The sequence below is a fragment of the Dama dama genome, chromosome 4 (genome assembly GCF_033118175.1).
Source record: "Dama dama isolate Ldn47 chromosome 4, ASM3311817v1, whole genome shotgun sequence".
NCBI lineage: Eukaryota > Metazoa > Chordata > Mammalia > Artiodactyla > Cervidae > Dama > Dama dama.
This window is the reverse complement of record NC_083684.1, coordinates 39411807-39434637: the sequence shown is the minus strand read 5'-3', so window position 1 is coordinate 39434637 and position 22831 is coordinate 39411807. Positions and strand designations below refer to the sequence as shown.

The following is a 22831-nucleotide window of genomic DNA, read 5'->3' as shown; positions in this document are numbered from 1 at the left end:
TTACCTTTGGGGACCTAGATGTTGAAACATAAAATGTCTATAATTAAAACAGTGTGGTACTGGTGCATGAATAGACCTGGGGGATAGACTAGAAAGCCCAGAAGTAGATGTAAGTACATGATAAAGGTGGCATCTCAATGATTATTGGGGGTAAAGATGGATTTTTACATAAACAGTGCTGAGATGACTGAGTCATCATTTGTAAAAAGATAAAAATAGACTCATATCTCACACCATACCCAAGAATAAACTCCAGGTGGTTTAGGGATCTACATGTAAAAAATGAAACCATGCACATACTATAAGAATGAATTCTTTGAAACCTCAAGGTAGTAGAACTTTGTAACTATGATTCCAAATCCAGGAATAATAAGATTAATAAATCTGGCTTAAAAATGTATATGACAAAAGCCATGAGGAAACAAAGTCAAAAGACATCTGACGACATGGGAGAAGATATTCAAAACATGTATCACAAAGGATTAATATTCTTGAAGAATTCTTAAAAATAGACAACCAAAGCTCCAATAGAAAAATGAGAAAACTATCCAAACAATTTACAAAAAAGATATTAAAATGGCACTGAAAGATAAGAAAAATACTCAAATTCACTCAGTTAGAGAAATACAGATGCTATGGTCTAAATATTCGTGTCTCCCCCCAAATTCATGTTGAAAACCTAATGTCTAAGTTGACGGTGTGAGGAAGAGGGACTATAGGAGCAGGATGATTGAGTCATGAAGGTGGACCTCTCTCAGTTGGGATTAGTGCTCTGGTAAGAGACCCCCACAGAGGTCCCAAGCCCCTTCCACCGTATGAGGGAACAGAGGGACATAGGCAATCTGCAGTCTGGAAGAGGACCTTCACCAGAACCCAACCATGCTGGCACCGTGATCTTGGGCTTCCAGCCTCCAGAACCCTGAGATTTAAACGTCTGCTGTTTATAAGGCCCTCAGCCTCTGGTATTTTGTTGTAGCAGCCTGAACAGACTAAGACAGCAATTAAAAGAATACCGAGATACTTACTAGACTGGCAGAAAAAAAAATACACACACATCTCAACACGTTCTGTTATTGAGGCTGGGGAAACACTCTCATACATTACTGGTGAGTGTGCAAGTTTGTACAACCCTTCTAGAGGGGAATTTTGACAACACCTGACAAACTACATATGTATATACATTTTGATTGTGATCCAGCAACCCTGCTTCTAGGATGTGAAACTAGATATGCACAAGGTTATTTACTGCAACATTGTTTGTAACTGCAGAATATTGAAAACAACCTAAAGACTCATATATAAGGGAGTGGTTAAATAAACCATGGTACATCCATACAGTGGAGTAGTGTGCAGCTGTGAAATAGAATGAGAAGGATTTCTCTGAACAGAGGTGATACAGGTTTCCAGGACATACTGTTCAGGTAAGTAATGTCCAAATGAGTATCTAGAGTATCCTAGCCTAAGAAAAATACACAGATGTATAGGGAGTACAGGAAATATAATCCAGAAAATAAGCAGATTGGTGGGAAAAGGCTGGAAAGAAGGAAAATTGAATGGGTTCAGGGTTACTGGGATGAGAGGGGGATGTACTTAGTGAATATATCATTTTGGGTAACTCTGACTTTTAGAACCATAGTAATGTCTCACATACCACCCCCCACCCCAAATAAACAGTTGACTAAGATATAGGGGGAACAGAAGATGGAATGCAAACACAGGTGAAGCACCAGCGAGTCATGACCACATCGAAGGTGCTGGGAAGAACTAACTGAAGTAACCCTGGAAAACCATCTAGATTGGACACGAGAAGAGTAAAGGTAAACGTTACTTCACGTAAGTGCTGAAATACAGTTATTAAAAGTATTTCTCATAAGGATATATTTAGCAATTCTGAAACTATACTAGGATCAATTTAGTAGACTCAATCTAATAGACTAAAACAAATAAGTAAATAATCTGTAGATTATGAGAGCTGTGTTTCTCACTGTTAGAGAAAGAAGTTATAAATAAGAGGAAGGGTAGAATAAACCCTCTGGTACTGGATTAGAATCAGAGATCTCCGTGTGAACTCATCATTTTAAAATTATATATAGCTAGATATGGAAATATAGCTATGTGTGCATATGCGTGGGTTAGTATACATACGTGTGTTTCCTAACTCTGTCCTGTGAGTGGGCTTAGAAGGAGTGACACCCAGTAACATTGTGTAGACCTGGCACTTAGATCTTCGTCTCTAAACATCATTCTCTAATACAAGGAACCAGAGATTGTAGTGGTTTATTCCAGGGATGAGCAGGTAAATATCACCAGTAACAAGATCCATGGACATCATACATCCTTTGATAAGATGCACTTGAGGACACAGCAGCCTTTTTTTTTTTTTTTTAATGGTGGTATTCCTGCCCAAAATGTCTAACCTCATTCCAGCCATAAAAACACACCAGACAAACTCAAACTGAGGGACATTCAACAAAATAACTGAATGGTATTCAGTTCTGATCAAAAGCATAAGATCATCAAAGACAAGAAAAAGACTGAGAAACTATTACAGATTGGAGGGGATGAAAACTCACAAATGTCATGTGGGATCCTGGAGAGGATCCTGGAATAGAGAAGAATATTAATGGAAAAACTGGTATAATTTAAATAGAGTTTGGCTCAGTGGTAAAGGATCCATCTGCCAATGCAGGAGATGTGGGTTCAGTTCCTCGGTTGGGAACATCCCCTGGAGAAGAAAATGGTAACTCACTCCAGTATTCTTGCCTGGAAAATTCCATGGACAGAGGAACCTGGCTGTCTATAGTCCAGGGAGTCGCAAAAGAGTTGGACATGACTTAGTGACTAAACAACAACATAGTTTGACAATAATTGTATCAATATCAGTTTCCTGTTCTTGATTATCATACTGTAGTTATGTATGATGACAGTTTCAGGGGCAACCGGGTGAGGAAGAGGAGGAAATTCTTTGTGCTATTTTGCAACTTTTTCCCAAGTCTAAAATGAGCTTAAAATGACTCCTTTCATGGGAAATGAAAACAGAACACAATACTATAAACATTATAATCCCCCAATTTTAATATACGTATGTGTAGAAAAACAGACTGAAAGGAACTGCATCCACAACATAATGTTGGGTGTCTCCAAACGGTGGAAATTATGGTCGTTTTTGCTTTTGTTTTCACATTCATCTGTCTTCTCTGTGTTTTCTACCCATTTGATGGTTTCATTTGTTGGAGACTTGGAAACACTGGTGAATGAGACAAGCGTCTCCCTCATGGAGTTTATATCCTAGTGCATGAAAGGGAAAATGAATAAATACACTGAAGATATCTTTGTGCAGAAAACTGAACTAAGCTGATGTGATCGGTGGCCAGGGAAGGCCTTTGTGAGAAGGTGACGTATAAGGTGAGATGTGACTAACAAGAAAGAGAAGATGGGGATTAACGTGCAATGGGGAGAGCGCAGAGGGAACAGTCTTCACAGAGGCTGTGAGGTAGGGGTGGGTTTAGCTTGTTCAAGAGCCCAGAAGAGGTCTGGGTAGCTCGGCTGCAGGGGGCTTGTGGGGAAGGGGGCATGAGAAGATGTCTGAAGGGTAGGACGTGCCCTGCTGATGGGGCTTGGTATGGCCTTGGGAGCCCCAGGAAGGAATGGAACACCTGAGAGTCATGATGGAATCTAGGTTTTAACAGAATCCTCAGCAGCTGGAGGAGCTGACTGCAGGGGATGAGGGTGGAGGCTGGGAGACCAGGGAGGGGGCTGGTGTCCTCCAGGGATCTGAGTGAGAGGCCTTGGTAGTTCAGTCAGGGGCTCAGCCTTCTGTGGAAGGAGGAGGGACATGGTCAGATTTGGTTCTTGTTGTGACAGAACTATCGTTGGATGAAGGATGTGAGAAAGAGAGAAATCAAGAAGGATGTCTACCTTGGGCTTCAGCTTTCCAGTAAGTGGGGAACACTGGGGGCAGGAGCCTGGGGAGAGAGTAGAAGTTCTATTGTGCTTTGGGACTGAGCCTATTCATTATGTTAATAATCAGAAAATAATGAACAGAGAATGGACAGGGCTGTGAATCAGACCCAGGACTAGGTGCCCTGGTGACTATGGTTCCCAGGTCCGTCCCCGCTCCCTCCTCATTCTTTCTCCTGAGCTTCCTGACCCTCTTTGTGTCCAGCCCAGCCTGTTCCCAGCCTGGTCCCGATGTTCTTCCCTAGGATGGAGGCTGGCTGGGGTCTGCTCTAAAACCACCACTCCCACCTCCACTGGCTCCAGACACTGACAGTTCACCAGTTTGGGTGTTGATGGCTGGGTGCTATGTGGAGTAATTGGCATGAGTGGCTTGGAGGAAGGATGGATGGATGGATGCCTGACCAGTATGCCTCTCTCTTCCCAGTGCAGACTGTTTTCTGACTTGTTTCAAAGTCTGTGTAGGGCCTTACCAGCTGTCGGGTTGGGAGGGAGGTGGGGCCAGTGTTCCTTAAATCTTCCTGTGGTCCCCCTTGATTTTGGGACTGAAAATGGTAGAGTCATATGCTCAGCTCTGGGGACAACAAGGCAGGCACCAACATTTACTAAGCACCTGCTGTATACCCAGAAGGGGCCTTTGCAGGTACGGTCAGTCACTTAGTTGTGTTTGACTCTATGTGATCCCCATGGACTGTGGCCCTCCGGGCACCTCTGTCTATGGGGTTCTCCAGCCAAGAATACTGGAGTGGTTGTCATGCCCTCCTCCAGGGGATCTTCCTGACCCAGGGATTGAACTCACATTTCCTCATTGGCAGGCAGATTCTTTACTACTGAGCCACTTGGGGAGCCCCAGAAGGGGCTTTTCCCACCCCCTTGATTAGTAAACTTTACTGTTCAGCACCACTCTCAGGGGTAGGCGTCATCCTCCCCACTGGACAAAAGCAAAGCCGAGGGGCAGGTCCTGGGCGGGTGCCACCTGCCACTCCATAGAGAGGCTCTCGGCTGGAGAGGGAGACCACTCTCTCTTGGGCCACCGTGAGGAATGCCCGTGTGCATGTGTGTACACGTGCCTGGGTGCACCCACTTGTGTGCATGGATGCATGCATATGTGGAGGCAGGAAAGGCTGGTGGAGGGGCACGCTCACTCCATGCAGCCTGGGTGATGGAGCCCCCAACCCTGGATGCAGAGCAGGCCCGTGAGCTCACCCTGGGCTCCCAACCATGGCCTTGCTCTCTGTCAACCAGAAGTTAGCTGAGAGAAGAGGGAGGCAGATAGACGACCCTGAACAGATGGATGGCGGATTACACGTCTGCTTGTTTACACAGCTGTTGTGTAATCTGCCCTGTGACAGGTGCCTGAAGGATGCCAAGGGAGGCTGCCATTCAGATGCAGGGTGATGGTGCTCCCAAGGTCACACGCTGAGCTGGGATGTGAAGGGGACAGGAAGTGCCCCCACTCCTGAGATTGGCAGTGTGCACACACCTCCTAACCCATCTCAGCTCCCTGTGAGGCAGATCTGACATCACCCCCACTTTACAGACAAGGAAGCATGGCTCAGAGAGGTGTGGGGAGTGGCCCAGAGTCACACAGTCTGTAGGTGGCAGGGCTGGCTGGGATGAGCAGACTGGTCCCTGCGGCTGACATGCTGGGGATTTGGCTGGTGTCCCCACTGTGGTCCCAGACCCACCATTTCTTCAAGTGTCGTCTTCCTGGAAGAAGAGCGGTTGGCTTAGGGAGTCCGCCCCTGTTCCCTCGGAGTGACATGCTCAGCTGTGGCCCGTGTAGGAGCCCCATGTGGGAACTGGCTCCTCCAGCCCTTTAAGGGGGATGTAGTGAGCACTGGGGGCTCTTGTACATGAAGTGGGGGCCTGCGGAGACCTCCAGAGCAGAGCAACTCTACCGTCCGGGCTGCCGCCTTCGCTGGCTGGCTCTGGCCCCACGAGAGGCTCCGACTGTCCCTCCTCCTCAACACTGGGGCCAGGGGCGTCCCCCAGATAGCCCGCTGGAGTTGAGGTTCTGAGGAGGTGGGTGAAGTGCTCACAGAGCTTGTCCATCTCCAAGGAAGCGCTTGGAGGCTCAGTGTCCATGCCAAGGGCAGCTGAATCTGGCAGAGCATCTGGCTTTGGGGCCAAGGAATTCTCTGACAGACAGGACCCGGGCCTCTGGCGGAGCTGGCTGGGGATGGCGGCCCCTATACACTCAGAAGCCCTGTCGGGGACCCAGGGCTGCTCACCACTGCTACCCGAGGCAGCGGCCACCTCCCCCGGAGCTGGGCCAGGCCCGGGGCCTGGGCCCTGGAGTTGCTTCCCTTCCAGGCTGCTCCAGGGCTGGTCCCAGGGGAGCAAGGGTGTCTGGTGCAGTGCGAGGTCGCTGTAGCAGGTCAGGAACTCCTCACTGTCGGAGCATGTGCTGGCACAGCGCAGGGGGCCCGAGGGGACCAGGGGGCCAGTCAGGAGTCCATGGGGGGCTGTCGAGACCTCAGGCAGGTTCAAAGCCACAGGCAGGCAGCACTGAGCATCAGGGCGTTCGGCCAGGGCGCTCTCAGTTCCCACCCCTGCTGAGGGATCTGGGCCAAGCTGGGCCTCCCCCGGGGTCTTCTGCAGCCCCGTCTCTGAGCCAGGCCTATGGTGGGGCACGGCCACCCTCTCTCTGCCCGGCCCGAGGAGCTGCCTGCCCGGGGTCCTGAGAACGGCCTCACATGCGACTCTTGTCAGGAAGATCTCAAACACTATCTGTTTGGTGTCCTCCTTGCTGAGAGCCTGGACCAGGGAAAACTCGACCTCGGAGGTGGCCATGTAGCCCAGCCGGCCCAGGAGGGTGTGCAGCGTGTGTTCTGAAAGCGCAGGCCGCACCCAGTAGGCAAAGCTCCCCGTGTACGTCTGGAACAAACAGGGGTGCTCGTTAGGGTGGGACATGTAAGAGCAGAGCGGCTGTGAGGGGAACGGCCAAAGACTGGCCCAGAGGCTCCCGAGAAGCAGGAGGGCCAGGGCATGGGGCCATAAGGAAACCTGGCCCACAGGCATGTCACCCCTGTCCCATTTTACAGAAGGACACACTGAGGCTCAGAGGCAGGACTTTTGTCTCAAGTCACACAGCAGAAGAACGAGCCAGCCTGTGCCCTGGCCTGGAGCCAGAAGCGATGAAAGCTTTCCAGTGGCTTTCCACAGCCAAGGCCACTCCCTGGTTTCCTGTGACCTCCTCGTGGCCTGTTCTTTAGAGAAGCGGTAGAGCCTAGTGGTTTGGAGTGGCACTGTCTGAGTCTGGGCTGTGTATTAGCTGGTGACCACAGATCAGTTTCCAGGTAGCACTAGTGGCAAAGAACCTTCCTGCCAATGCAGGAGACATCAGAGACTCAGGTTCGATCCCTGGGTTGGGAAGATCCCCTGGAGAAGGAAATGGCAACCGACTCCAGTATCCTTGCCTGGAGAATCCTATGGACAGAGAAGGCTGGTGGGCTCAGGGCCGTAGGATGGAAAAGGGTTGGTCACAACTGAAGCGACTCAGACTACAGATCAGTTGTATTAAACTCTTTAGCCCTCAGTTTCTCCAACTGTAAAATGGGACCAAAGTCAGTGAGCATGACAGACACATTGTTTCCTCCCCAACCCCGAGGCAGGGCCCTGGCCCCTCCCCGAGACCCTTTCTCCCAGGGTAGTGGCGACACCTACCTTCAGGGACCTGATTTCCTTCCTCCAGGGAAACAGGAGCAGGTGGATAGAGACCAATTCCAGGAACTCCAGCGCCCGCACCAGTTTGTGGTTGATATGGTGGGCAGAGCAGGGAGCCCCTGAGTTAGGGGCCACCTCCTCAGGCAGGTAGAGCTGAAGAGGGGGCCCTGTGTCCAGGAGCTGCTGGGCCCTGCTGGTGAGAGTGGCTTGCCTGCAGACCCCGAGCTGGCCCTCTCCTGCCCCCTCCAGGTAGAAACTGATGAGGTCTTCGAGGAGGGTCTCAAGAGAGTCCTCGTTGGGGCCCGGGGCCCGGGGCCAGCTCATGGCGGCTGTGAGGGGCTGGATGCAGACCAGAGTCCCGTGGCCGCCTAGGCCGGCCCGCCTCTGTCCCGCCCCATGGCTCAATCAGGAAGCCAAGGAGGAAGTTGTGTTAGCAAAAGAGAAAGCGGGACCTTCTGCGGTCTGTCGCTACTCCTCATCCTGGAGCTGGCCAAGCAAGGAGGCTTTGTGTGTGCAAACCCTGGCATCCTGCCATGGGTGGGATGGTTCTGAGGTGTGTTCTACCCTGTCTCTGAGAGTGTCCCCTGTGGGACCACCCCAGTTGTCCACAGCGACAACCTGCTCATAAGTTCGTCTCTGTTGATTCGGCTCCCTCCCTTGTCTTAGTTCCCGGTTCCTTCACTGTGCTTCCTGGGATCACCTCCCACATAAACTACTTAGACCCAGAGGTTGAATCAGGCACAGGTTTTTGAAGGCGTTGAGATGGACCAATCACCTATGCGCTCTCTCATCTAGCCTTTATCCCTTCCCTCCTTCCCTCTCCTCCCTTTTTCCCTCCCCCTTTCTTTCCTTCCTTCCATTCACCTACTACTTAATTCAGTGATGATTCACTCATTCATTCAGTCACTCGGTGACTCACTCCTTCCTTCCACATGGGTCTGCATTTATCAAAGTGTGCCCCACGGAAGAGCACTTATCTGAGGTTCTTAATCAATCTCCCATGAGTGAATATTTCCTGTGGCCAAATGCATCTGGGAACTGCTGGATTAAATATCTCCCGGCTTCTTGGCATCAGGACCTTTCCTAAGGGGTGTGAGTTCCTAGGAGGGGGCAACCTGTGTACTGCTTCCTGACTTCTCAGACCCTGGGTCCTTTCAAGGCTCTCTTGTGGTGCTTGGGGCAGTACCGCCGGTGGCCCATGTCCTTCCATACTGGCCTGGAGCAGGGACGGGGAGGGGTGTAGCTTCCGAGGCAGATGGGAGCCTGACCTCGGTGGCTCACTGTCTGGAGGGCCTGGTGGAAGGTGCGGTGGCCTGCACGAGCTGACTGTGACCTGGCAGTCACACAGCCGAGGAAGACCTGGTTCTTGACCATCGTTGGCTTTCTGGGAGGCTCTGCTGGCCTGCTGCCCCTCTGGTCACCAGGAAGGGCATCTGTTCTTCCTGGTGCTTGGCCTCAGAGCAGCTCAGAGCTGGGCTGGCCACACCCAGGGTCTCTTTGCTCCCAGCCCCCGACTCCCCTGCCACCTTTTCTGAGCTCAGTGGCCAGAGCGTTCCTACCTCTCCCATTAGGAACTGCTTCCCAATGGGAGGGCTACCTCGGAATGGGTCTCCTGGCTGGTCTGAATCCATCATCTGAGGTCCACTGGTGCGGATGCTAGTCTCTGACACACATTAGTTCACCTGATCCTGAACCTTGGCAAGGTTAGGTAACTGGCCCAGGTCACATCTGATCACCCTTCTGGGTAGGAGACATAGGTCAGCTTGGGTGGGAGAGTGCTGGTGGACGTTTGGCATCCAGCTTTGACTCAGGGTAGGCTGGTGGGGAGTGGGTCCTGAGACCGAGAGGACGGGGACTGGCTCATGGTCCCAGGAGGCAGGCTGGATGGATGCCTTGTTGTGGTCTGGCTGAGGCTGTGACCTTGGGGCCTGAGGCCTGCAGACCTGGGTGTCCTTGAAGAGATGCTGAACAGGCACAGTTGGGCTGCAACCCGCGTGCCCAGCCCCCCAGCCCAGAAACACCAGGCCTGCCCCAGGCAATCCGTCCCAATTGAGAGAGTTCACCTGGGCTTGGGGAGTAGCACTGTGAAGTCAGCAGAGCCAAACTTCGGACAGGGCATTCGCTCTCTTGGGTGATGACGCTGTGGGTCCTTCCACCGCTCATGCCCCCAGCCTGGTCAGTCTTCGGGGGACACCGATGATGATACCTGAGCATGAGTGTGGGTAGCCTTGGGGTGGGACCTCTGGGTGTGTGAGCTCTGAGTGTGAGCGGCACAGTGTGTGTGTGTGAGCTGTGTGTGCCACAGGTAGTGTGAACTGAGTGATGCACACGAGTGTGTGTCTGAGAGTCTCTAGGAAGTTGATGTGAGAGACCCCTGTGTGTGTGTAAACATGGGTGGGCTTGGCTGGTGCAAGCCAGTGGGTGTCCCAAGGGGCCGCTGTGGACAGCTGTGCTTGGCATCCACCCTGTTCCTCCCTCTCTCGAGTGATTCCTGCTGCTCACGCGTGCCTGTCTGGAGGCTGTGGAAGGCAGTGTGCCCATGCTTAATGGCCCAGTGGCAGCCCACGCAGGCCAGGGTGATGGCCTCAGCTGAAGGTCCCCCGTCTGAAGACTTGGGCCAGAGGAGCTGCTCAGCTGCACAAGGTGGAGAGGTTAACATTCTTGGCTGAAGGGCAGCCTCAGACAGTGACCCTTGAGAATCTGAGAGCCATGTGTGATTAACCCACCTCTCTCCCCACTGGCCAACTAACCCTGAGGCAAGCTCCACTCTGGCTCTCGGAGTTGCCAGGGGGACGGAGCACAGTTGCCCACAGTGGCAACCAGCTCAACAACACCCTGCCTGGGCTTCCCACCCTTCCCAGTTTCACGTCCCACTCCCTGGTGCTGCTCCTGGGGTCACTTTCCTCATTGACCCCTTGCACACCCATCCTGTCCCAGGGCTGGCCCTGCCCCTCCTCCCATCCCCACCATCCTGGGAATTTAGCTTCACTTCCCGTCTTCTTGGGGCCCCGATGAGCCCCACTGCCCAGTGCTCATGTGGGCCCAACCTCTCAGGGCCCCCTGGCAGAGAGAGCCAGGCATCAAGTCTCCTTCTAGGAGTGTGAGGAACTTGGATGTGGTGCCATAGGTGAACACGCCATAGTGTGTCAGAGTGGACACAAGGCATGCTGTGGATGGAGGTGGAGAACCCTGAGCTTGATGACCCCTGGGGGGCGGTGGGATCCTGAGTTTGTTTGCTTTTGGAACTGGGTGTGGGTGTGGGGTCATTCATGTTGGGATTGCCATGGGTACCAGATGGGCTGAGCAGCACCACCATGAAGGCTGCCATATTCATCCCCAGAAGGGGCCTCAGAGTACAGAGGTGGCACCTGAGCTGTGCACAGTGGTGTTTAGGACAGGAGAGTGGTTATTTTGCACACCGTGAGAGGTGCTGAGCTATCTGGCTGTGCCCAGAGAGATGCCGCGGGTTGGGGGTGGGGGGTGGTGGCAGGAATGATTCCTGTAAATGGAGTGCTTGAACGGTTTAAGCCTCATGGAACATCCCAAGGGTGGAGGACAAGCCCGGGACCAAAACAAGTTCTGTTACAACTAGGAGTGTCTGCAGGCAGTGGGTTAGAAACAGGGAGAAGGGAATTTGCATCTTTCAGGGGCTGATTCACTGGCTTTGAACAGTGGCGGCAGGCAGCCAGCAGGTGGCAGTGTGGGCTTGCAGTGGGGCCTAGGACAGGGCTGTGCCTTCCTTCAGGATTGCACCCCGCTTTCAGGGCCCTTGGGGGTTTAGGATTATGCTGATGGACTCTACCTGAATTTGAGTAGGAGGGAAGAGTGACAGAGAAAGGGAACCTGTCAGACAAGGGATCAACAACCAAAGCCAAAGTCTTATGGAAAGCAGAGACAAAAGAATTTCTGCAAAGGGGGAGAAAATGACTTATTTCAGTTATTTCAGCCTAATTTCCTCCCCCACACCTTCCCCACTGCTTCCTGGTTGTCAAAGCTGTCAGAGTGTGGAGTGAAATGCCAGTCTTCTGGTGTTCCTGGAGTCAAGCCCTGCAAGGTTGTGGCCTGTCTTGGTGGCAGTTACACTGGCCAAGTCTTGGAGAATCGATGCCATGTTTTAGAGAGGTTTAAAAAAAATTATGGCTTCCCAGGTGGCTCAGTGGTAAAGAATCCACTTGCCAAACAGGAAATGTGGATTCAGTCCTTGGTTTGGGGAAGATCCCCTGGAGGAGGACATGGCAACCCACTCCAGTATTCCTTTCTGGAAAATCCCATGGACAGAGGGGCTTGGCAGGCTGCTGGTCCATGGGGTCACCAAGAGTCAGATACAACTTAACCACTAAACAACAACAAATTAACTGGTGTAAATCACTGACTACCCAAATATCCCTGTCCTAGAAGAATAACAAGGTTTCGGTGACTGCTGATTTTGAGAAAAGTAACATATTTTCAGTTTGCTGCTATTTAACCCTTTTCTTACAAGTGTCAGATGGTGCCAACCCCACCATGGGCTCCTTATTCAGGCTACTTCTTGCAACATTTTTTAATTGATATATTTATTTTGAACACAGAAAAGATACATTGTTGCTTATTTAGCGCTTAATCCAGGGACAAGAAAAGCTGCTCGGCTCCATCCCTTCAACACTGATGAACATGTGGGGGTTTTTACCTTCCCCCCCAACCCTGGCACTCTCTAGGGTTGCAGAAGCAAGATGTGTTTCTTAAAAGAACCTCACCTCTGGAGTGCATTTTAAAGGCTATACAGTACAACAGACAAGAGATTATTTTTTTGCCTAGAAAACAGTACACCACAAAGGTGGACAAGACTGCGTGTAAACAAGATCCCTTCCCCGGGCAGAGTCAGGGGCTCCAGGATGCTACAGAACCTCTGGGTGAATTCCTTTCAGTTCTGCACCAGAAGAAATGCTATTTCTACAGAAAATAAGATTCACGATTGCCTTCCTCGCCACCTCTCTTCTTAAGAAAGGGATTACTAAATTGTCTTAGCCCTTTATTGGAGGAATGGAAATGTGGGGGAGAGGCTAGTTGGGGGTGCTGCAGTTTACGGACGGGGTGGGAAGGGAGGCAGGGTAGGTTGGAGGACTGCCGCTGGTGATGCCAGCGGGGACGCTCTTCCTCGGCGCTGGGCTGCTACCCTCGTGCAAGCTGGATCTGCAGGCATCAGCTCTGTTACCTGCGTGGTCTCTGGTGGAAATTGCTGGGATTCAGGGGCCAAGGTCTGAGTCTGTCAACAACCAGGCCCATGTACCCCTTTCTGCGGTAGCCCCAGCAGCAAGGCTGAGATGCAACCACTGGTCCTCTCGCGGTGGCATGGTGGGGCCCACATCCCCTTGAGTTCATCTGCTCCAGCACCATGGAGGGCAGACCAGAAGGTGCTGGCTCCCAACTCCGAACCCTGAGCCCCCACCCAGAGGGACAGCACTGCTCCTGCGGTCTGTCTCCAGCCCCCTCAAGCTTAGGCCATTAATGTCGGCAGGGCATGTACCTAGTGAGGGGCTGCTCCTCTGCCTCAGCGCCTGTCCCCAGGCAGGCCCCACCCCGTCTTCTTTGAAGACCCTCAGTCCCAGGCAGTGGCTGGACAGACATGGGCACAGCCGTGACTCACTACCACCACCCCCCCACCACCGCCGCATGCCCGCTGAGGGCCCTGTCCATCACTTGTGGCTTGGAGTGGGGGCTTTGGAGACAACTCCGCTAGCACCACCAGACGGAGGGTGGGCTGGGTTAGGGATGGGGCGGGGTGAGGCGAGGGTCTCCAGGTTGTGCCTGGGCCCCTAGTCCCGTGTCCCTCGCCCTGTAAGTGGCAGGTGTTGTGGCTCTTCTGCCCCAGGGTGGGGACAGAGATAGCGTGGAGCTGAGCCTCACCGAGGCCTGTCCTGCCAACCGGGAGGACCAGCTGCCTCCTGGGGGTGGGGGGTGAGCTTGGGCAGGCAGCTGACCTGGGACAGCTGAGCGGCTTCTAGGGGGCAGAGCCAGCGCTGGGGCCCAGCCTGCCCAGTGAGAGCAGGGCAGACGGCCTGGGGAGAGGGCCGAGTGAACCCCAGCCCCTTCTCTGCCTCCCTTCTCCCAGTACTGGCTCCAGGGGCATTGCTGGCAGGCTGGGGAGGAGACTGGAGGTCAGGAGAGCTTCGTCTGCAATGAAATCTTTGCAGGTGGGATTGTGTATGGGGGGGGGGGCGGTAGGCCTGTGTGTGTGTGCACGTCTGCACACGTGAGGGGCATGTCTGGATGTGTGTGCGCACATGGGTGTGTCAGTGTGTCTCTGTCCAAGTTGTGTGTATATGTGTGCATGTGGGGGTGCTGTGTGAGCATCTGTGTGTGTGTGTGTGTGTGTGTGTGTACACGCCCCTGTGTGCCTGAAAGATGTGACTCGGCCCCGAGGGGCCGGCAGGACCTGACTACCAGGTCACTCACATGATCTGCTCTGGGCCCAAGGCCGGGGCCTGTGTTGTGGCGGGCGAGCCCTGGCAGCTCTGCGGGCCTGGTTGTGGTCCAGGCAGTGGCAGCCGGCCTGATGCGGGGCTGGCCCCACACACAGCCTCGTAAGGGGGCAGGGTGTCCATGGAGACAGTGCGGAGGCCACTCTGGCCCTGCGGCCTCTGCGCCTGCTGGTGTCTGCCGGGGCTGTGGTCACTGCCCGCATCCAGGGTGCCGTCCAGCTCGGGGCAGGAGTCGGTCAGTGAGTAGGGAGGCGGGGCATCCGTGGGGACGTACAGCTGAGTGGCGCCTGGCCCCACACACTCCTCGTAACTGCAAGAGAAGAACTGTGCAGGCCCTGTGCAAGCTGGCCTCAGTGGCGGGTGGTGGGGTCTCCCCGCCAAGGGCTGGAGGCCTAGTAGCCACAGTGACAGGCTGCCCAGGAGTGAAGCAGGCCAGGCCTTGGTCCCACTGACTCCAGTGAGACCCCTCCAGTCCCTGGGGAGGAGCACCAGGCACATCGAGGCCTGGATTCTGGCCCTGACTCAGCCCCGGTGTCCCTGTGAACATGTGTGAGCGAGTCACCGAATGCTGGGTCCCAGGTCTCAGAGCAGCAGCCACCACTGGCGAAGCATCTCCAGGTGGGGCTCCCAGTGTGGGGGAGCACTGGTGGGGGCAGCCAGACACTCCTTGGTCTCAGGTCACCCCAAAGTGCTCCTTCAAGGGTTGGGGAGGACTCCCTGGGGGCCCCTCTGAACCTGAAGCTGCAGGGCAGAAAATCACCCATCCTCCGGGAAAGTCCATCCCTCCCAGTGACCCTGGGGGTGGTGGTGGTAAAGGGTAAAAAGGTGATGGGGAGGATGGGACTGTGTGCAGGGCGCAAGGGGATCCCCAGGGTGGGAAGTGCTGGTGTCCTGACTCCTCCTTCCAGGTCCTAAGTGGTGGTGAGGTGCCTGAGAGTGGCTGCCAGGACGGGACCCAGAAGAGAACCCCCCCAGGACAGGGCCACCTGGTGGGCCATGAGCACAACTGGAGACAGTGACACCTGTCCCAGTGGGTGTGATCCTGACTCAGGGGCTCATACTAAGGGTGACAGAGGAGGAGATGGCTGGATGGTATCACCGATGCAGCGCACATTAATTTCAGCAAACTCCGGGAGATAGTGAAGGACAGGGAAGCTTGGTGTGCTGTAGTCCATGGGGTCGCAAAGAATCGGACAGGACGAGGCAACTGAACAACAGCTAAGGGGCTCGGGCCTGGACCCTCCACCTCAGCTCCTCACCCAGCCTGACATGCCTTTTGCAGTGTCCCGCGGTGACATCTGCGGAGTCACACCCCGCCTCACTTGGTCAGGAGGGTGAGGAGACGGCCACGCCCACTGAGCAGATGTGTTCTGCTTGTACCATCTGGGGTGTTGCCAGTTCCCGTGGGGGCGGGGCTTCCTGCCCGGAGCCCCGCCGTCTCAGACCCTCCTACCGCCCCCGCGTGGCCTCCTTACCCGGGTGGAGAGTCTGGGTACAGCTCTCGGAGCACCGTGGCGTCCACGTCCCCATCAGAGCTAAGGTCCAAGGGCGGAGGCCAGTCCTCGGCGGGGCTGCAGGCGTACCGCATTCTGTGGCTCGGGCGGCCGTATGTGTGCCCGTCTGACACTGCAGGGAATGGACGGACATTCGGCCTGGTCTCAGGCTGGCGCCAGGGAGGGTCCTCACGGGTCTGCCTGCGGCCACTGAGACTCTGTTCTCTCCAACTCACTATCTTGGCCCTCCCTCACCATGCGCAGCTGCCTTCATCCCCTCAGCGAGCCCCAGAATGTGGTGCCAGTGCCCTGCTGGGTGTGTGGGGGGTGGTCACAGAGAGGAAGCAGAGCTGCCCCAGCCCTGGCGGGGCTCCCAGGGTGCTGAGCAGCCTGTCCTGGGGACAGCCAGGTCGTGAGCAGCACATCATGAGCTTTGACAGATGTCGTACCAGGGCTGTGGGAGCAGAGAAGGGCCCAACCCAGCCAGGACATCAGGGAGGGCTTCCTGGAGGAAAGGCTCTCAGAACTGAATCTTGTCTAGAAATTAGTCAGGGGGAAGAGGGGCAAGTCTGGCAGAGGGAACAGAACAGCTCAGGTCAAGGGCGGTGGGGGTGCGGGGAGATGGGAAAGAAGACTGAAGTGTCAACAGCATGCTTTGAGCTGTGGAGAAGGGCTGGGGCATGACAAATGGGGAGGAAGTGTCGGAGGATGAGGACTGCAGAGGTCTCTGGGGTTAGGTCTCCCTCCCTTTAGGTTTCCCAGGGAGAAAACGGGGCTTCTATGATGAATCCTGGTGACTTTACAGACTACACTGTCTTCTGTTGTTGTTGTTTTTATCGCACAAGTACATCAAAGGCTCTTCAAATGTCCTGAAGCTGAGAAACATTTAACTGCTTGTGCAGCATTTACCAACAGAATCTTATTTTCTTAGACCTAGTAACACTGCTTAGGAAATGCCGACGGAGTACAGTCTTCTCATTCTACAGCTGGGGTTCAGAGAGGATCAGTGACTTGACAGGCCACACAGCAAATTACTGGTAGGGCCAGAGGGTGACTGGATGTCCTGGCTCCTAACCCTAGAAGCACTCCACCTCCCAGTTTCCAACAGGCCTGGTAGAGGCTGGAGGACAGTGGGAGCTGCAGATGGCTGAGACACGAGGTCTCCGGACCGCCCTGGCCTCCCAGGTGGCCCCTCCCCTCAGAGGGTGGGGCCTGAAGTGGGCGGGGCTTGCCTGCTTTGGGTGTGACTGGCGACCTTTCTTTGAGGTCAACACCACTGTTGGGTTGCCCCTCTCATTCTATAGCCAGGAGCTCAGGGTCCTGTGGCTGGTAGAGTGTGCAGCTGGAATTCACGCATAGTCTGTACAACCCCGAAGACTGCTCCTTGCATTCCCCAAACTCTCTTTCCCACTCTTGACACAATGGTGAGTGGAAAAAATCTGGATACAAAACTCCATCTGCGGGTACAGTCCCAGGATTATCTACAGACATCACGAAGGCTCTCAGAAGAAAATATCCCAAACAGTGGCTCTGTTTGGAGGACAGGAACAGAACCCTTAATTTTTCATGTTTTCTGTATTTTAAAGGTTTTCCACAGTGATCACACATTACGCTTCTACTAGGAAAAAGGACTCCAATAACATGCTGAGAAGATGCTGAAATGAGATTTGTTTCCTTTTAGGTCACCAGCTGAAGAATGAGAATTTGGGGAAGAAGTTGGGGAAGAAACTGAGGAGAGAGGAAAACATGAAACAACTGGGTGAGGACAGAAGTGGCACAGTGGTTGGCCACTGGACTCCAGTGCTGGGTCCCATTCCCACCAGTATTGGCGGGCGGGGCCCCATCCACTGTGTGTTGGGGTCGGGGGCAGCCAGGGCTGTCTGAACCTCAGGAAAGCTGAGGCTGTTTCCTGGTGGTCAGGCCTGAGAGCCGACTGGGTTGAACCACGCTGCTCTTTACCTCTCTCTCCCTGGCTGAGCATCTTAGGGAAACTGAGGCCACCCTGAAGCATTCACCTAGCCCAGACCCCAGTCCTGAGATGACCCAGGTCAACCCCAGACATCCAGGTGGGCAAAGTTCTCAAGGAACAGCTGGAAAGAAACTCCACTCCCCCAATCTGAACTCCCCAAATTCCTTTCTCCTCTACCCTCCTTTTGTGTTTTCCTCAGCACACACCCAAATAGTCCAGGGAGACCCAAATCTCTTTCTTCCCTTATTTACCCAAGTTCAGGTATACCTCTGTTCATTATTCAGCCCCGGTCCAAGGTTAACAACCTTAGACAGGCTCCGGAGAGCAGGGAAGAGGAACTTGCATCCATAAGCTTCACTGTGCAGTAGCCTCAGGATCTTATTCACTCACACAAGGGTTTGTGAGAGGGACACAGTGGGTGCCTCTTTCTTTCAGATGAAGAAACAGAGATGTGAAGTCACTTGCTCTAAACCTCCCGCAAGTGAGGGAGGGCCAAATCCATCCGCTAAAGCTCAAACTCAGGATCGTTCCATCTTATGGAAAGAGAACAAATTTCTTTCTCTCTTCCTCTCCCTCTTCTTCCTTCTTTTCTTCCTCCTTTCTTCCCCAGTCTCTCTGCCTCATTCATTCATTCACTCACTCCTTCATTCATTCTCAAACACTCATTGGCACCTCTCTCTGCATCTGACCAGCCTGCAGAAGGGCCCTGCGGGCAGACAGGGGCGGACTGACTTTGTCCCGAGGGCAGTGGGGAGCCGCTGAGTGGCACTGAGAGAGGTCACAGTTCAATCATGTTGCTTGTCCCATGGAGAATACCTTGGGGGTACCAGGCCAGTGGCTGGCAGGTGTGGGGGTTGCAGCATTAGTGAAGTGATCCCGAAGCAGGCTCTCTCAAGGGGAAGAGATAATGAAAATAGTTAACATTAACTGGGCACTTACTCATAAACCAGGCACTGTGCTATTTTAGACCTGACAATAACTTTGGGGTGGGTCCCCATGTACCCATTGTATAGATGACTCACAGAGTTGAGCCACTTTCCTGAGGTTGTTTGGTAAGAAGTGGAGATGAAGGCTGCTGTGGACGGTGTGTCTGAGGTGCCTCTAAGTCTGAGATGTAAGAGCCTCGGGGCATCGGGTGAGGAGGATGGGTGGGGCCTGGAGCTGGAGGGTAAGGGAGATGGAGCAGGGGTGGGTCCTCCTCAGAGAGGACCCAGGGCCCAGGGTGGGGCTCTGAGGAACCTTGAGATTCCTCTTCCCAGGAATCTACCAGCAAGTCTGAGAAGAAGCCACCAGAGCAATGGGAGAGAGCCCGGAGAGGCTGAGTCACTGCAGCCAGGGAGGGAGTCTGAAGGACAGAGGGTCCCCAGGGCCAGGAGGCCGGTGCTTGTTGGAGCTTGGTGGCTCTTGGGTCCCCTCTGCCCTGGCTTCTTTCCAAGCCTCCTGGCAGTCCCTGGTGTACCCCCTGAGGCCGGGGGATGGCATGGGGGCATCAGCACCTCCAGGCCTCCTGCTGAGGCCCCAAGAAGATGCCAAAGCCAGAGCTGAGAACAGCCGCAGGCAGGGAGGTGGGAGCCCCACAGCAGGGTCTCCACGGGTCACTGCTGCGGGGCTGCAGTGAGTCAGCATCAGGTAGCAAAGTCCTGAGCCAAGACGCAGCCTGGCGGCAGCCTGCTACCACCCCACCTGCTCCAAAGTCAGGGCTGGGGGCTTGCTCCGGTGACACTGGCCCCATAGCCCCACCACACCCTCAGGATGGACTAATGGACTAGCCTGCCCCGAGGCATCTCTGTCTCTCCTCAAGGCCAAGGTCGACCTCTGCACTTAATCTTGGAAATTCCCCTGGCCCTCTCTCCTGAGCTCTAAGTCCCAGGCTCAGGCTCAGGCACATTCAAGCCAGTCAACAAGTCCCTCTAGCTCCTGGTCTTTAAAGTGGGTTAGCTCGGCTCTCGCTGGGAAAGTGAGATGGGGTGGTGACTTCCTCTGCTGTGGAGCAGGTCGCGCTGGGCTAGGCCTGTGCTGGGCTGTGAGCTCAGTGCGAGGGGAGCTACGGCTGTCCCGTGTCAGGGCGCTGATGGGGGGTGGGTGTGGTGCTCAGGAAATCCTGGGAGTGGGAATCACCCCTGCCTGGGTGGGAGGGCGCGAGGAGCAGCAGAGAGGCTCTAAAAGGAGGAGGCATTTGTGCCAGGTCTGGAAGGACAAGCAGGCTTCTCTCAGATGGGGAGGTAATGGGAAGAGTGGTGCAGAGGGGCAGAGGAGGGAGGGAGCAGGAAGGAGGCGCCTTGGGTGGCGGAGCAGGAGGGGTAGAGGGCAAGGGTTGGGCTACGTGAGGTGGGTAGGCTGGCCATCCTGGGCCTGACTGGCTCCATCCTGGGGTGGGAGAGGTCGAGGGTGGTACTGGGCTCCTTGTTGGGGGTGGGCACGCTCTGGGCAGGAGCTTTGTGCTCCCCAAGGGTCAGGCTGGTGCTTCAAGGGCAGGAACAGGCAGGCCTGGTCTCACAGTGGCCGGGGCTGGGGAGAAGCCCTACACCCACCCTTTGACCTTTAGCCTCACCCTTGGCAGACAGCTGGGCTTCCTATGCCACTGAGGCGTCATGCTGAGTGCCTCTGGGCTCATTCCTGACCACTCAGGACCTCTATGATGCAGCCTGACCACCCTGTCCCGCCCATGGCAGAGCCGCCACCTCCTTGCTGCTGCCTGGGGCCTGGGGGTGCCCGGGGACGGGCGGCAGCTCACCATAGCCCTGCTCGTACTCTCGATGGCGCCGGCGGCGGCGGCGGTGGTGGCGATGGTGGTGGCGGCGGTGGCGGCGGCGCTGGCGCTGGAGCCGGGCTTGCCTGTCCCTGCGGATGCTGCCCACGATGATGGTGATGCAGGAGAGGATGATGACCACGCCTATGACGGCGCTTGCCACCAGCACGGGAGAGACGAGCAGGTGGCTGTGCTCTGAGCTCTCCGAGAACGTGGGGTAGAAGTAACTGGTGCGGTTGTATCGAGCTACTGTGGACAGAGAGAGACACTGAACAGGGCCAAAGATCCTGCCCCACACCTTCCTCCTCCCTCCCTGCTGCCCTGAGTGATTCCTCACTCAGAGTGTGTGCGCGTGTTAAGTGACTTCAGTCGTGTCCAACTCTGTGCGACCCTATGGACCATAGCCCCCCAGGCTCCTCTGTCTGTGGGATTCTCCAGGCAGGAAACTGGAGTGGGTGGCTGGGCCCACCTCCAGGAGATCTTCCCCACCCAGGGACCAAACCCATGTCTCTTGAGTCTCCTGCATTGGCAGGCAGGCTTTTTACCACTAGTGCCACCTGGGAAGCCCTCATCCCTCAGTAATTGGAGGCTAATGTGGCCCATGGACTTTATCCTGACTGCTTCTACCAGGGAGGAAGGCAGCGCCTTGCCCACCATCCTGCCAAACCCGCCCCCCCACCCCGCATCTACAGGAGCCTCTACTAGTGAGGGTTGACCTCTTCTCCTCTCCCCTGAAGCCTCTGCCCTGGGAGCTCAGCCAACTCACAGATAGGAAAAAGGAAGCCCAGAGAGGGCAGTGGACTTGGTCAAGGTCACACAGCAAATTAATGGCAGAGCTGAGGCTTGAACCCAAGATCCAGTGCTAGACCAGGACTCTGCGCCACCAAGACATGAAGTTGGAAGGTCAGTGTGACTTTGCCAAGGTCTCGGGAATGGATGGAGGATACTCAGGCATTGGAGTTCGACGACAAACCATACTGGCCTTCAACACTGGTCTCCTGCTTTTGGGGGTGAAACCTCCCTGGGGGACACCACGGATATCAGGCGAGCCTGGGGCTGTGGGCAGTAACTGACCCAGACAAGTCAGGGGGCTGGGTCAGATCAGGGAAGACGTCTCAGAGAAGGTGAAGTTTGGAGGTATTCCAGGCAGGGGAAGAGCAAGGGCAAAGGTGCAGAGAGGTAAGAAGGGGCTTCTAGGAAGGGGTGTAACATGGCAAGAGTTTGAGAAGATGAAAGAACCTTCTCTAGGACCAACAGCTGGGTCCCTGAGAGCCCTATTAAAGGAAGCTTTTGGGAGCCATGATGGATTTGTGCTACCACAGTATAAGAGGATGGAGCCCTGGGGGCTCGAGCTCCAGGGAGAGGTTAGAATCAGCCAAGAGCATCCACGGGCCTCTGCCCAGGGAGAACCAGCACCTCATTAGTGAGTCTGCATGACCACCTCTTAATTCTCTCCCACTCATCTGGGCTGGGGCATGGATTTCCTCTTTTACAGATGTGTGGACTGATGCTCTGGACTGGTAAGTGACCAGCCCACGGTCACTGTGTTACTCTGTGGTCAAGTCAAGAAAGAACCCAGGCCCAAACTTCGAAGTCCAGAGCTCACTGCCCTCTGTGTCCCTGTCCCTGGCATGCTGATCCCACCTCCCCAGAGGGAGTGAGCTGCAGACACTCGGTGAGCCACAGGGGCAGGGCAAGCATTCCTGGGCCCTGTTCTGAAAGGGGTCCCCCTGTCTGCCCTCCCGGAGCCGAGGTCCCAGTCCCTGTTCTGCATCGGTCATGTATGATCATGTATGGTTTCCAGGGCTTGTGTCTGCGTGCCCTCCGTGTCCTCAAGCTCAGCCCTGGGTCCGAGTTAACCAAAGGTGCCCAAGGCATGTACTGAATGGGTGGCTCCAACCTTAGACCAGATGAAGAAGTGGCAGGGAGGCCCTGAGCTGCCTCGGGGGAATGAGGTCTCTGTCTCGGGTGTGAATCAAGCAGGGTGTGGATCGCTACCTCCTTGGGTAGCTGTAGGAGGGCTTTGTTCCCAGGTGAGGGCCTGGACTTAGGCAAATCAGAAGCTGGAAGCTCAGCTGTGGCCACCTGTCCCTTCTTATCCCTTTCCAGCACCCTGTCCAAAAGCCTCTCCCACAGTCAGCCCATGGCAGGGACAGGTAGGTGAAGCAGGAACTTGGAGTTGTTGCCCGAGCTGTGAAGATGCCCTGCCAGCAGTTCTGCCCATGCTGGTAGCTCTTGAAGCCTACTGACATTCATTAGCCAGGGCTGACTTGAAAGCCTTACTTTCTGGGCCAGTATGTCATCCTAACCTGAGAACTAAGCCTTTGCTTGCTCAAGTTCATTGTAAGCTGCTCCCTTGCAGGTGCATTCACTGGGGAGAGGGAGAGACCCTTGGCTTTGGCTGGGCATGTATGCTTCTTGACCCTGTGATATGAGAATGTCAGGGTATGTGAATTTCTGGGATTCTTTGGGGGCCAAACACACACCACTGTTTTGAGAGCCCCTGCTATGTGTAGGCTCTGTTTAAAGAGCTCAC

The 22831-nt window shown here is 54.7% G+C and overlaps 1 protein-coding gene across 1 annotated transcript in view; it reads right to left on the bottom strand.

Moving 5' to 3' along the window:
• Nucleotides 1-2251: 2251 nt before the first annotated feature.
• The window catches only part of BEAN1 (brain expressed associated with NEDD4 1), a 45906-nt gene continuing 25326 nt past the window's right edge, over nucleotides 2252-22831 (bottom strand). Inside the window, exons 3-11 of the mRNA XM_061140522.1 lie at nucleotides 20281-20544; nucleotides 15560-15710; nucleotides 14059-14394; nucleotides 13510-13547; nucleotides 10674-10793; nucleotides 10129-10260; nucleotides 8813-8919; nucleotides 7627-8010; nucleotides 2252-6837 (exon numbers count right to left, since the gene is read on the bottom strand). Of these exons, the coding sequence (XP_060996505.1) occupies nucleotides 5725-6837; nucleotides 7627-8010; nucleotides 8813-8919; nucleotides 10129-10260; nucleotides 10674-10793; nucleotides 13510-13547; nucleotides 14059-14394; nucleotides 15560-15710; nucleotides 20281-20544 (2645 nt within the window). The 3' untranslated portion in view covers nucleotides 2252-5724. The remainder of the gene's footprint in view (nucleotides 6838-7626; nucleotides 8011-8812; nucleotides 8920-10128; nucleotides 10261-10673; nucleotides 10794-13509; nucleotides 13548-14058; nucleotides 14395-15559; nucleotides 15711-20280; nucleotides 20545-22831) is intronic.